The sequence below is a fragment of the Typopeltis vanoorti genome, chromosome 6 (assembly GCF_054136105.1).
Source record: "Typopeltis vanoorti isolate ZY-2024b chromosome 6, IOZ_Tvanoo_1.0, whole genome shotgun sequence".
Taxonomy (NCBI): Eukaryota; Metazoa; Arthropoda; class Arachnida; order Uropygi; family Thelyphonidae; genus Typopeltis; species Typopeltis vanoorti.
Window position 1 is genome coordinate 110,460,310 of NC_143554.1, and position 13,435 is coordinate 110,473,744.

Sequence of the window (13,435 nt, forward strand, 5' to 3'; positions counted from 1 at the left end):
CAATCATATTTTCTGTTCGTTTTTACATTTATTGATTATTTTGTTATAGACAAATAAAAATATTTTCCTTATAATAGAGTAAAATACATTATCAGATAGTTTTCATAGTTTATAAAGATATTTAAAATAAGTTAGTGAGTTTTTAAAATTCTTTTACGTGTGTAACCAAGGGCCGTAGCCATACTGGTTACCATAAAATTAAATTAGCTCGATACAGTCACTTTAAAAATCCAGTGATTGTATCTACGAGCATGAGGGCTCGCATAACATGGTATACACTTGTCGTAATATATTAGAATCATAATTGGACATTGTAAGTTATAGTGATCTCTTATAATATACGATTAAAATAAAGGTCAGCATTATTTAGTCCCATGAGGTAGTCTCTCAATCGTTTTCTGAAAGCATATTGTGAGATTATTGATTTGATTTCATTGGGAGTTTATTGTAGCTGCTTGTTGCTAGGTGTTCAAAGGATTTATGAAAAATTTATTTGTTTGCCTTGAGTACTACCAGCACGTTCCGACCGCAGCGTAATCCATAGTGTACATTATAATACTGAAACACTAACAACGTTCTTTCTTACATGTAATATACAACCATAGAGATGGAGTTTTTTTGTAATGGTAAAATATTATGAATAGCAAACAGATCGTTAGTTGAATGTGCGAAGTCAGTAATGGCTATAGCTCTAAAAATGATGTGGGAGTTCCATTTCAGATTGCTATCGATGTGGAGACCCAAATACTTGACTGATGTTTTTTTGACTAAGTTACAGTTACAATTTTGGATATCACTACATTTCGTTTTATGTAATTTTATGGTTATATTGTGATTTGTTAACTTGAAGCACATATGTCTCGTTTTATCGGTATTAATTTTAAGACCATTATCGCTAAACCACTTGTTTACTGTAGTTTCAACATATCATGGTTCATTCAATTTTCTAGATCCTCAAGAGTCGTTTCGGTGTATACTAATGCCATGTCATCAGCGAATGATATTATTTTGCCAAAAAAAAAAGTTTTATTTACATAGATCATTAACATATATTAAAAAGGACGAGTCCTAGCACCGAACCTTACAGGACTCCGTATTTTATTATTTTTGTTGCGCTATTGAATGTGTCGTATCTGGTATGTTTTCTATTATTTAGATAGGATCTGAACCAATTAGTAATCCCCCTCTAATGCCTTATCTAGACATTTTCAGTAGTAGTAGTAGTAATAGTAGTAGGTTATGATGAATACATTCTCTAATGCCTTAGATATATCAAGAAAAACGGCTGCTGTGTGAATTCCTTTATTTATTCCACTATAAACTGTTTTATGGAACTCCAATAGTACTTTTTTCGGTATTTAATTTGGATCTAAACCCGTATTGATTAGATGTGTAAATCGATATTTCTGATTTCATTTCTGTTACCTCTTTTAAATAGTGGAATAAATGAAGGAATCTTTAAGTGTTCTATATATTTCCCGTGTTCAAAAAGATTTATTAACAATATATGTAAAGAACTTTAACTTATGTTTGATTATAATATTTAGTTTTTTCGACATTTATATGTTCCCATCCCATTTTTTCCCTTTTTTTAATCCGATTATTACACTTTTTATGGCATCTTCATTTACTGCGTATAGATACACGAATTCTTAATCCAAGGATTTAATTAAATTCCATCTAAATAGAATGAAAAGTTATTTCTCCCCGAATGTTGACCCCCACAAATTGGTGGATTTAAAACAAAGAAATCATTCGATGGATATTTATAAAATATCTCCTAGAGCCTCCGTAGCACAATTGGAAGAACGACGGTAAGTTGCGCCCTTCAATTGGAAAAGGCCTAAGTTCGATTCTCGTCGCGACGGGAGGAATCTTGATGTGGACTTTTTCAATCGAAGGTGAGTTAGCCGATCTCATACGGAGGAAGCATGGTTTTATTCTCTCAGAAACTCGGGTTTTTCATCCCGCATACAGATAAATCGACCCTTCAGAACACACGCAATTTACAGACAAAAAATACTAGCTGTGGTGGTGGTGGGCAGTAGATGGCGCTGATGTAGATGATTGGTAGTAGAGGTTCGGTGTAGTGGTGGAGAGGGAGAGTTGTACAAGACATGTCCTCCCGCGATGAGTCTTCGGACTCCTTGGAGGTGTCAATAATAATAATAATAATAATACCAAATTTCATTAACTTCTATCCCCTTCTGACGAAGTTATTACTTTTTGTAAGTATTCCTAATGCCAAATTTAATTACATTTTTTTTTTTCAGAGTGAAGAAACTAAGACTGACTATCTGACCAACGTTCGGGTTTTAAATTATTAAAAAAAAAATGCAATCCTTTGCAAGAATGGAAACTCTCTCCATAGATAAACCTCTAACGAAGCCCACATAATATGAATTGCCAAAAATCACGATTTATTTCAGCTCCATCGTTCCGTATAAAAAATTACACAGTATCTTCCCGATTAAATGTATACGATGTCCTACAAATGGCTTAAAATAAATGAGATATATTTTATTTGCATTACTTCTTAAAAGAATTGATAAAAACAAAATCAATTCCTGATCCAAATCAATTATTGTTGAGCAAAACAAACCAATTGTCTGTAACCGTCATCTGGAGGCGAAGAAAGAATGCAAGAGTAGGATTACTACCGGATTAACTTCTTTCGTCTACAATTTATTTCTATATACTGCGAAACAACGAAGAATTGCCTCGTTTGTTCGAACATTTCAGTATGATGTCATAAAAGAAGAGAAGACAACAACAGCTGACCTTCTAAATGTGAGACAATGGTATCCGAAGCATTCGCCTGCATTGAATGCTGGCCCTGAAGTCCGGACCTCTGTCTGCTAATGACTTCCACATGAGGCTTCCCACATCGTTGAGCTTTGTTGTTGCTGAACAAAATCGCCGGAAAACATCTAGTTAATGTCACTGGCGACAGCGTAAGATGCTGATGGCGCTACTATCCTCCTACATAGCAGACCAGAAGGAAGTCTGGCGGGATAATTTTAAAATCAACAGAGGAGAGCACGCCACACATCATTTCATGAGTCTCCATTATTCATGTGGTTTCGATGCTGGTGTTAATGACAGTATGAATGAAATAGTGAGCAGGGACTAGAGCCAATTCAGATCAAATATACATAAAACAATTAAGCATGTGTACTTTTGAGACAATACAAATATTCTTTAAATTTATTAAGTTATCCTGGCACGCAGTATGTGTAATTTTAGAGATGTTTCAAGACATCTTGATCTGTGATTCAATCGGACTATCTCTAAGGAAAGAAAAGGGTCGAAAAACGTGTCTAAATTATACATTGCAATAATTCAGTCCTGACTGGGTATGACGATATTCGTGTAGACTTTTTTTTCTTTTTTTTTTTTAAAAAAAGTCAGTCTTATGCGAAATATATCGGATAGGAAATAGAAGAATCTAAACTCGCCTTTTGTGCTCGAAATATCTGGAATATTTTGATATTTCTATTCATATATTTCGAATATTAACCGAATGAACTGCAAAAATTTGAATCATACGATTTTATTTGCCATTCCATCATAAATGGAACCTGGAATTCAAAGTTCAAGGTTTGAGTTTGTTTAAATAAATGAACCCAAACCAAACAACCCAAGTTCATTTAAATAATGATTAGCAGCTATAAGAAACATACAGAAAATCACGTGATGATTAATTAAAAAAATTCTTCATCATCACCACACGAGTATTGCCATATCATCATCCATTTTATTATCACAAGTTTTTTTAAATATATATGTATATATAAATTAGCTCTCCCTTAAAAATCAGGAACATATGCTCCCTCACTCCGTTTAGGAAAAGGGTCCATGTGTAAGACATTTCCGTTATTTTTTTATTTATTATTTGAAAACCAATTAATTTATAAATAGAACTATTCTTCGTTAGTGTAATGCAATTGTATCTGCAAATTATAAATGAATAATCTCTCTCTCTCTCTCTCTCTCTCTCTCACATACATACACACACTCGAGCTTAGAGAATTCTTGAAACTGTTCCATACAACACTATAACCGTTCAGACTATCAGCTTCTATATCACTGGGTCTTGGTATCAGTATTGTCTCTTCAATAAACGTTCGTAAATTGACTATAAATACTTTGCACTGAATTAAAACCAATGAGGACTGTTACTAGTCTCCGGCTGCAAAATTAAGGCCAAAAGCAACGATTCTTTCTTTTGGTTTCCTGTCATCAGGAAAAATAAGCAACACTTGAGCACAGCCGTTTTCGCTGACCTAACGAACGTTTCTTTCTCTCTCTCTCTCTCTCTCTCTCTCTCTCTCTCTCTCTCTCTCTCTCTCTCTCTCTCTCTCAGTAGCACACTATACTTTGCACCCACATCAACGATCTATCCGAAGATAAATTCTGCACGTGGCAGCAGCGTTGCTAGTTGATATGATTATGTCGCTAGGGCAGGAACGCGCCGGTTTTGCACGTGCCAGAAATTGTTTGTTTTGGATCCAACAGCTGATGCTGTAACGATCGATAAACGTCTTCTAAGAAAATAGCCACGACACCACGCAAGTATATGCTTCTCTCTCTCTCTCTCACTCAAAAATGATGAGAAAAGGCGTTGCTTTTTTAAGTCCATATCTAGCAAACGCACGTAGAAATAGTAAATAAAGAGAAAGGTGATAACTTATCTTGTAGGAAAGATGCTTCACCTGTGAAAACACGCAGGTTGCAATGGATGAATGGAGGATGAATCAAAATAGAAATCAGCTAAATCACCCATCAGGAAAGAAACATGACTGTAACTAATGGAAAAATGATTTTCCATTGTCCTCTCTGTTTTCATCACAATGATGTTTTCCTAAACCATTACTCCCTACGGTTTTAAGCAGATAAACATAACATGCGCGTCAAAGTACACTACATTTTGTAATGTCAATAAAACTAACACGGGTTTGTGTACACACACACACACACACACACACACACACACACACACACACACACACACACACACACACACACACACACACACACACACACACACACACACACACACACACACACACACACACACACTGAAAGAGAACCGCTCTCTCTCTCTCTCTCTCTCTCTCACACACACACACACTTACGCGTGATTAGTCATTAGTCTGCATATGATAGGACTTTTTTTCTGTTCGATCATTTACTATTAGAATCCTATTATGATGGTTTACTATTACGAAATCTAAACGAAATGAAACAATGAAAATTTAATTATGAGAGCACAGCCTCCGCGAATCTCTGAAAAATAAAAAAAAATTCAAATTAATGTTCATTTATTTAAGAAATATAGTAAACATGCAAATAATTCTGTTTCATTCTTTTTTTAACATAACTTTTGGCCTTCTCTTACGTTGTGAAATGAGCTAACGCTGAAAAAAAAAAAAAAAACTTCTGCACGATTTAAATGAACAATAAAATATTTAATTCTCAGGTCAGCGAAAAGTCTGTCTCAAAAGTCAAGCTGGTCACATCGAAAGAATTACTTGCGATTACAAATCTCTGTACGTGGAATTGAGCAAGGAATGAGGGTCAGTATATGAAGGCTGGAATTTCGTCATTCCGACACAAGACAAATCAAAGTAATGCAGGAATTTAGCATAGATGTATCTTTAAAGTGACGGAGTCGTAGCGTTCTCAGCAGGATACTGCACGACCTCGCTAAGCGACTCCACAGGACGAAAATGGCGCGACGGGGGAAAGGATATATGGAATTGTGCAGTTCCATGTGGCAGGTATATCACGAGCGCTGGCGACTAAAATCCTGGACATTACCGGTACTTTGTAATGGGGTAATGTAACAAGCGTCAATCACTAGAAAGAGTAAACAAAACTAGATTTCGTTTGTCGAAACTAGGAGCTATTAACCCAAGGACGAAATGAGATCCCGTCCTTTCTCTCGTTTGTGTTCCAAATAAGGAGCGATTTTAAAATGCAACTGCTGTAAAGATAACGGATGAGAAATTCCTACAAAAAGAACAGAAGAAATAAAACCTGTAAACTTTCGTATATGGATATAACTATTGCTTCTTCGAAGGTGATTTCAAGGCGTGTTGATTCTCCTTTTTTTCAATAAAAAATTGAAAAAAGGAGCATGTTTACTATATTTGGGGATAAAAACGAATTTATCTAATTAACTGTTATAACCTTTCCCATATCTAGAGATACTTCCAAAGCGCGCTTGATATAAGTGTATTGTATGCATTAATTTTGATAATCATGATACTCAATATTATTCCGTATAGTGTATACAACAGATCATTTCTTTTTAAATTAAAATAGTAACAAGCTATTATTACGTGACACTTCCTTGGAGGTGTCAAGAAATAATAGTGTCCCATATTAGTGTCACAAGTCAGTTTGATAATGTCAGATGTTATCTTAATATCTTAAAACCGAATGATGTTAAATTTATTTGAACCTAATAAGCTCAAACTACTCACTTGAAATTATTAGTAAAAGGTAATTAGCAGAACTTTAACAGCCGAGATTGCTAACGTTCTCCTTGGTCGAACGTATAGCGAATCCGCTCTCAAACCAACTGGCTTTAGGGTTTGAATCCCACAGTATGTATGGATGTTTGTGAACGTCATGAAGTGGCAGATAGTCTGCACCATTCATCGGCGTGAGACTATTTCCCTGCTTATTGGAGGGTTGAAAAAGTTTCGTATTTGCTTTCTCGATTAGCTATCCTTTAATACACTAAACAGTATTACTATGTGTAAGTTTACAACCTTTCGTGGTTCCATACACATAAAAAAAAATAATATTTTAAAAAAAATATATATATATATATATTCGTGTATGTTATGCCGCTGCCCTAAGTGGACTTATGTCTCCTCGTGCACGGTCGATAATAATAATAATAAATTAACAAGAAATGAGCGGCCTACATTACAACTTTTAAGACACATTCTTTTAATTTCGATTAAAATATTAATTTTAATTCTTGTAATGCTTGTATATTTAACACACACACACACACACACACACACACACACACACACACACACACACACACACACACACACACACACACACACACACACACACACACACACACACACACACACACACACACACAATATGATTTATGATTATGATTTATATGTGATTGAGGAATTGTAATTTTGCAAGTGATACTTAGTTGTATTCTGGGAAATATGGCGCACAAAGACGAATGCTAAAAAAACACATTGACTGATTGGATAACTTACTGGAGGGATTTATATATAGAAAATAATGGTTCGAGTGCTTCTGCACCGGCTGTAATCTCCAATCTGTCTGTCTTTTGGTGATCTCGAACAAGAACCGGAAACTGTATGTAATCTGATTCTCTGACATTAGGTGGCAATGATAGAGTAAGGGTGGAGAGATGTAATGAATGACACACTACATAAGGGGAGGAAGAGACTAAGTGTGGTGACGAGACTGTTTACTTTTGTGCCCCCTAGACGACATCAAATGGATGACTCACAAGCTTTACAGTCTGTGGACACGTGCTGCCAACACCCACCAACAGAGTCTAGTCTAGCAAAGAGAAGACATGCGTACACACATACACACAATCACGGTACGTCATAAAATAACGAGTGAAAACTAAAGATAAGAGTGACATAACCTCCTGGAAGTTGACTTGATGAAGGGAAATAAACTGACCCTCGCAATTGGGTCACTGCAGTCATACGTTTGTGTGATGTATTGTCTGACAAGTTGCGTAGAGTATTGAGATTAATCAGCTTTGTATGGAAATCTGCGAAAACCAGATCGTATTAGTTCACTTTTATGCAATTCTGATTAGTAATTAGTATCTATGAACATTAAATGTGATATTTGAATCTATTCTGTTACCACGATACTCTTTACGGATCATTTGACTACATACTGCAGAAACATATTGGTAAAGTTAACGGATAAGTCTTCATGCATTACGAAAATTAAGCCTAGAAAGAAGTAATATACGGCTTTTGGTATTTCATTCACAATGAAAGCTCCCTTACGCTGCCTCATAATTATCAGCATTTAACGGAGCGGATAAGAGAATATACAGGTAGCAAAAGAATAAAAATAACGTAATGAATACTCTCTCTTCTCTCTCTCTCTCTCTCTCTCTCTCTCTGTATTTCTAATTTAAAATAATTTCTCATCGGTCTTGTCTGTACTGTGATAGTCTTCGTCCACCTCCTCCTCCTTCTTCTTCTTCTTCCTACAGTCCATTATAAAAGCCGTTTAGGTGGATATCAGAAGACAGATCCTACAAAAATCCTCCATTCAATTCTTGGTCTATGCTATTCTTGCAGCTCAGAAAATGGAGTGTTTATCCATCCAGTTTTGTCTTGGTTTTGCTCTTTTTCGACTTCCTGTAGAATATAATGATTTGGCACATTAGGCTGTTGTTAGATTCTGAAGCGTCTTGGCTGTGATGAAATCTTTTTCATTTGGTCATAGAATAAGTGCACATACTTGTATTACGAATATACTTTTTTAATCTTATTACTGCCATTCTACTGTTTACAGGTTTTAAAGTCTGTGACACAGTGTCTGATATATTCTTCGTCTGTTATTTCTCCATATTCTTGTCATCTTATCTCGCATATAAGAATGAAGGGCAATTCATAGTGAACAAGTCCCTGCTGTCAACTCTTTGAGTCGAAACACTTATGATAGCATTTTCAGTTTTTGAACTGCATTATCTTCTAAGTATCCAGAAAGGGGAAGAAATGCAAACAGAAACAAGCTAGGATATTCCAAGGGGGGGGGGGGGTTGAGAGTTGAAATGAATCGCTTCTGGCAAACGTATACTATTTATTTATCCAAGTTTTGGACAGTTTTCGGTTGCAAATGAGTCACAGCAAGAATTCCAATCAGCTTATTTTGAAATTCTTACCACGTCTGTCTTTCTCTTTTTTCTTCTCTCCACGATTGTCGTCGTGTGTTTTGCTTTTAAATTGAATTTTACCACTTCAAACGGAGAATGCAGCCTTCCATGATGGTTGTTTAATAGCTTTCCGCTTTCTCGTTGTTAATCGATCTTGCTTATCGTTAACTGATCGTTAACTTATAGTAAATGCTGACCAAAAAAAACATTCCATAGTGTATTGTTTTATTAATAATAGCTGACAGAAACAAAACAGTCACTTATATATATAAACGACTTCATGGTTGGTTGACTAGATCTTCGTTGTTACTAGTGTATTTTACTTCTGACAAATCAAAATTTATATGTGTGTGTGTGTGAGAGAGAGAGAGAGAGTGTGTGTTCATTTCGGTTATTATTAATTACTACTAGATCGTGATCACTTTGTAGAAAAGTTACATGCAGTGTGTAATATCAAAGAGCTACAAAAAACCTTTCTCATAGGAGCAACAATGAAATGTTTTGTAAAGCCACTTCAGCATCAATAAACAGGGTGTAACCTCACACACCACGTTTTGAAATCCACCTACCAACTAAAGACATTAACAGATATCCATGCTCATGGTTAGATTCGAACCTACAGCCTGTTGGTTGGCGAGCGAGAACGCTATACACTCGGCGAAGCCAGAAAAAATTGCAGACGTAGAACAAGTTTTTTCTTATAAAGTTTTTGTCCTCAATTTTTTCCTTCATAGAGTTCCAAAGTAACGTGACATCATAACAACCTATTAATGCTACGATAGGCAGTTAATCCTATAACTAACAGACATAGCAGAATATATAGATATACAGTATATATTATGGGCTGTTCTACCCAGGAGGGGAAAAACGTTTTTTCGCATGAAAGCAGCTGATTAGGAAAAGTTCTTATAAATGATGAACGAATCTACTTCCTATACCAAGGATGTCAAACATGCAGCCCAAGGGCGGGATCCGGCCCACTGTAATGTTTAATCCGACCCGCGGCTCAATTTTATAATTTTTTAAAATGTTATTATTTTTTAATTTTAAATTATTCTGTTAATATATACTTACATAGGTTATAAAACAGTTTACCTTTAACGCTTAACGGTTAAGGATTAACTGTGCAAGGCGTGACCTTTCGCTGCGGAGCTGTGTTTACGTCGAGGAACGAAAGCGCTAACAAAGCTGCGTTAAACAAAGCATATACATATATAAGATCGATCGTTTTTGAATTTTACTATTATATATATATTGTCATATCCCTCACGAAAGATATATACTCAATTAGAGTATATATCTTTATACTATGTACTCAATTAGAGAATCAGTTACGTAATTGAAAATGAAATAGCCGTCAACGTCCTTTTCAGAAGGTGAATTTGTTTTAAAAAAATGCACGATGAAGGCTTCAGAGATAGTTGGTACTGAAAAACGGCAATTATTTTCAGATATATCATAGGAATACTACTGCTGAACGTATTATGGATATCTCTGAAAACTTAAACTTGCAACTTAAGAATAAAGTTTATTCTTTTCTTGCATTTTCCATTGTCATTAATGAAAGCACTGACATTGCTGATTTGGTGCAGCTTTGTATTTTTATTCGAGGTGTTGATCAAGATATGCACATCATATAAGAATTTGTGGATCTTGTACCTCTGAAAGGCCAAACAACAGGGGAAGATATATTTCAATCTTTGGTTGTCTCTCTAATTTAAATATAGACTGGAAACAGATGGTGAGTTGGACCACAAATGGAGCTCCGCGCAAATGGTAGGCAGTGATTTAGGTGTAGTGTACAGATTAAAATCAAAACTGCAAGCTATAAATAAAGATCACAATTTCTACGGTGTGGTATGCTGCAAAGCTCTCAAAGTGAACCATGTCGTTGATGTCGTGGCAAAAACAGTTAATTTTATACGTACATTAATTTGTCATTAATTTGAAATTAATGACAAATGCATTTGTCTTATTTGTTACGAACATGTTGAAGTTTACAAAAAATATAATCTTGAACGACATTATTTGAGTAAGCATAAGAAATAAGAAAATTTAAAAGGATCAGAATGTTTAGACAAGATAGCGACTTTGAAAGAAAATATAATCAAAAATCAATCTCTTTTTAAAAAGCTTATTCAGGAAAGACCATCTGTAACTCAATCTAGTTATGCGTTGTGTGAACAAATTGCTAAAAAACTTAAAACCCATAATGAAGGTGAGTTTGTGAAAGATTGCATCCTTACTGCCGTCGAGATTTTATGTTCAAAAAAACTGAGTTCGTTTAAAAATATTAGCCTATCAAGAACTGTTTCTGACCATATTAAAGATATCGCTGATGACATTCAAACTTCTATGAAAGTAGATTCAGCAGAATTTGTGTTTTACTCATTAGCTATCGATGAGACAACTGATCTGTCAAATAGCTACATTTATACGGGGAATAACTACAGATTTCAATATACGAGAAGAATTTCTTGCTTTAAAATCAATGAAGGGGACAACTAAAGGTGAAGACGTATTTGAAATGGACAATTCATCATTAAAGGATTTCGATTTACCGTATGAAAAACTGAGTGGTCTCGCTACAGATGGTGCTCCATCCATGGTAGGTCGTGAAAAAGGGCTCGTGGCTCTGATTAAGAATGAATTGAAGAAACATCAATTGAACCCAAATACTTTAATTGTGTGCCACTGCTTCATTCATGTTGAAAATTGATGTGCAAAGTCACTCAAGATGAACAGCGTCATGAATGTAGTAACAAAGGCCATTAATTTGATAAAAAGTAAAGGGTTGAACAACAGGGAATTCAAAGAATTTTTGCAAGATCTTGAAGCCGAATATGGGGACTTATTGTAGTGAAGTTAGGTGGCTAAATAGAGCTCTCAAATGCTCAAGCGATTTTATGAACTTAAAGACGAACTGAAAATTTTCTTGGACATTAAAGGTGTCCCCATTAAAGAATTGGAGGATGAAAAGTTTCAAAATGATTTAGCATATTTAGTAGACATAACTAGTCATTTGAATAATCTAAATTTGAAATTACAAGGCCGCAATCAGCTAAGGATCTCTTTGCTCACTCATATCAAGAGCTTTGAATCGATGCTTCAATTATTTCTTACCCAACTGAAAAAAAAAAAAAAACGCTTTACACATTTTCGAAATTTAAGAGAACACAATCCAAAATCAAGAAATGAGTATGCTGATGAGTGTCAAAGTGTTTTGAATCAATTTCAAATGAGATTTGAAGATATAAAAAATCAAAGAATTGAGTTACAAATATTTGAAACACCTTTTGATATACGCCCTGAGGAAGCTTCCGATTCCTTGCAATTAGAGTTGATTGATTTGCAGTGTGATAACACTGGGATCAAAATATAGTAATCTGCCTATATTAGACTTTTACAAATCTATTGATTCTGAGAAATTCCCTTCTTTAAAAAATAACGCCTTGAAAATAGCTTCTCAGTTTTCTACTACTTATCAATGCGAGCAATTTTTTTCAAAATTAAGTCTGATAAAAAATCGTCTTCGTACAAGACTCACTGACGAAAATCTCGCCAATGAACTACGAAAAGCCGTCTCATCATGGGCGGCTAATATTTCTAAGCTTTCACAAAAAAAAGCAGTTTCAGCCTTCTCACTAAAAAGTTTAAGATTAAAGGTAAGCTTCATTAACTTTGATGAAATATTTATTATGCTATTATTGCTTTAATAAAGTTCTCAGTTAAAATAAAATAAATATCATTTTTTAAATAAATTAAATATAGCCTTTGCTTGATTGTTATAATTATATGTCTGCACAATTGTAATTAAAATATACTATCAGATGAGAATGTTGCACATTTACTTATTGAGATATATATTGCACACTACATACACTATATATAAGAGTTAAAATTTGACAGTCGCCCGTGGAAGTTTTTAATTAGCAATTTTCGCTCTTGATGCTAAAAAGGTTCCCCACCCCTGATCTAAAAGGTTCTTAGATTTACAAGAAACGAAGCAAAAATTCTTCATTTTCTTGGATCCATTTTCTGTTAACACAGACATTGTGCCTGAAGAACTCCGACTTGAAGTGGTAGATATGAAGTGTGATTTAGCTCTTAAGGATAAGTTTTCAAAAGTAGACATAAAAACATTTTATCAGTATTTGGGAGATAAACATCCTGAATTCAAACTATTTTCTGCAAGAATAATGTCTGTGTTCGGAAGTGCATATGTTTGAGAGCACATAAACAAATCAAAATATTGTTCAGGAATAACTGATGACCATTTAAACGAGCTAATGAAAAGCCTCAACCACCAAGTCCTTCTCTCTAAATTTATATTCTGATAGAAAAGAAGAGAAGCCAAGTTTTAGAAGGCTGCAGCAAAAAATTAAGGTAAAAAAAAGCTTTTATTTCATTTCTTTTTGTCTACGTAAAATTATCTAAAAATGTTTTTTTGTCAAATTATTATCTACCAACTAAGAATAGGGTTTTTAGGAATAATTGTCCTTATCCGGC

At 34.7% G+C, this 13,435-nt stretch overlaps 1 protein-coding gene across 1 annotated transcript; it reads left to right on the forward strand.

The window, feature by feature from the left end:
• Window positions 1–11,816: 11,816 nt before the first annotated feature.
• LOC150105804 (general transcription factor II-I repeat domain-containing protein 2-like) lies at window positions 11,817–12,308 on the forward strand. Its single transcript, XM_090394568.1, has one exon. It carries the CDS (start codon window positions 11,817–11,819, stop codon window positions 12,306–12,308), a length of 492 nt encoding a protein of 163 aa, XP_090250694.1.
• The last annotated feature ends 1,127 nt before the right edge of the window (window positions 12,309–13,435 follow it).

What these genes read in the sequence shown, in the direction of transcription:
- LOC150105804 (XM_090394568.1), top strand. Translation starts at nt 11,817, where the DNA reads ATGCTCAAGCGATTTTATGAACTTAAAGACGAACTGAAAATTTTCTTG.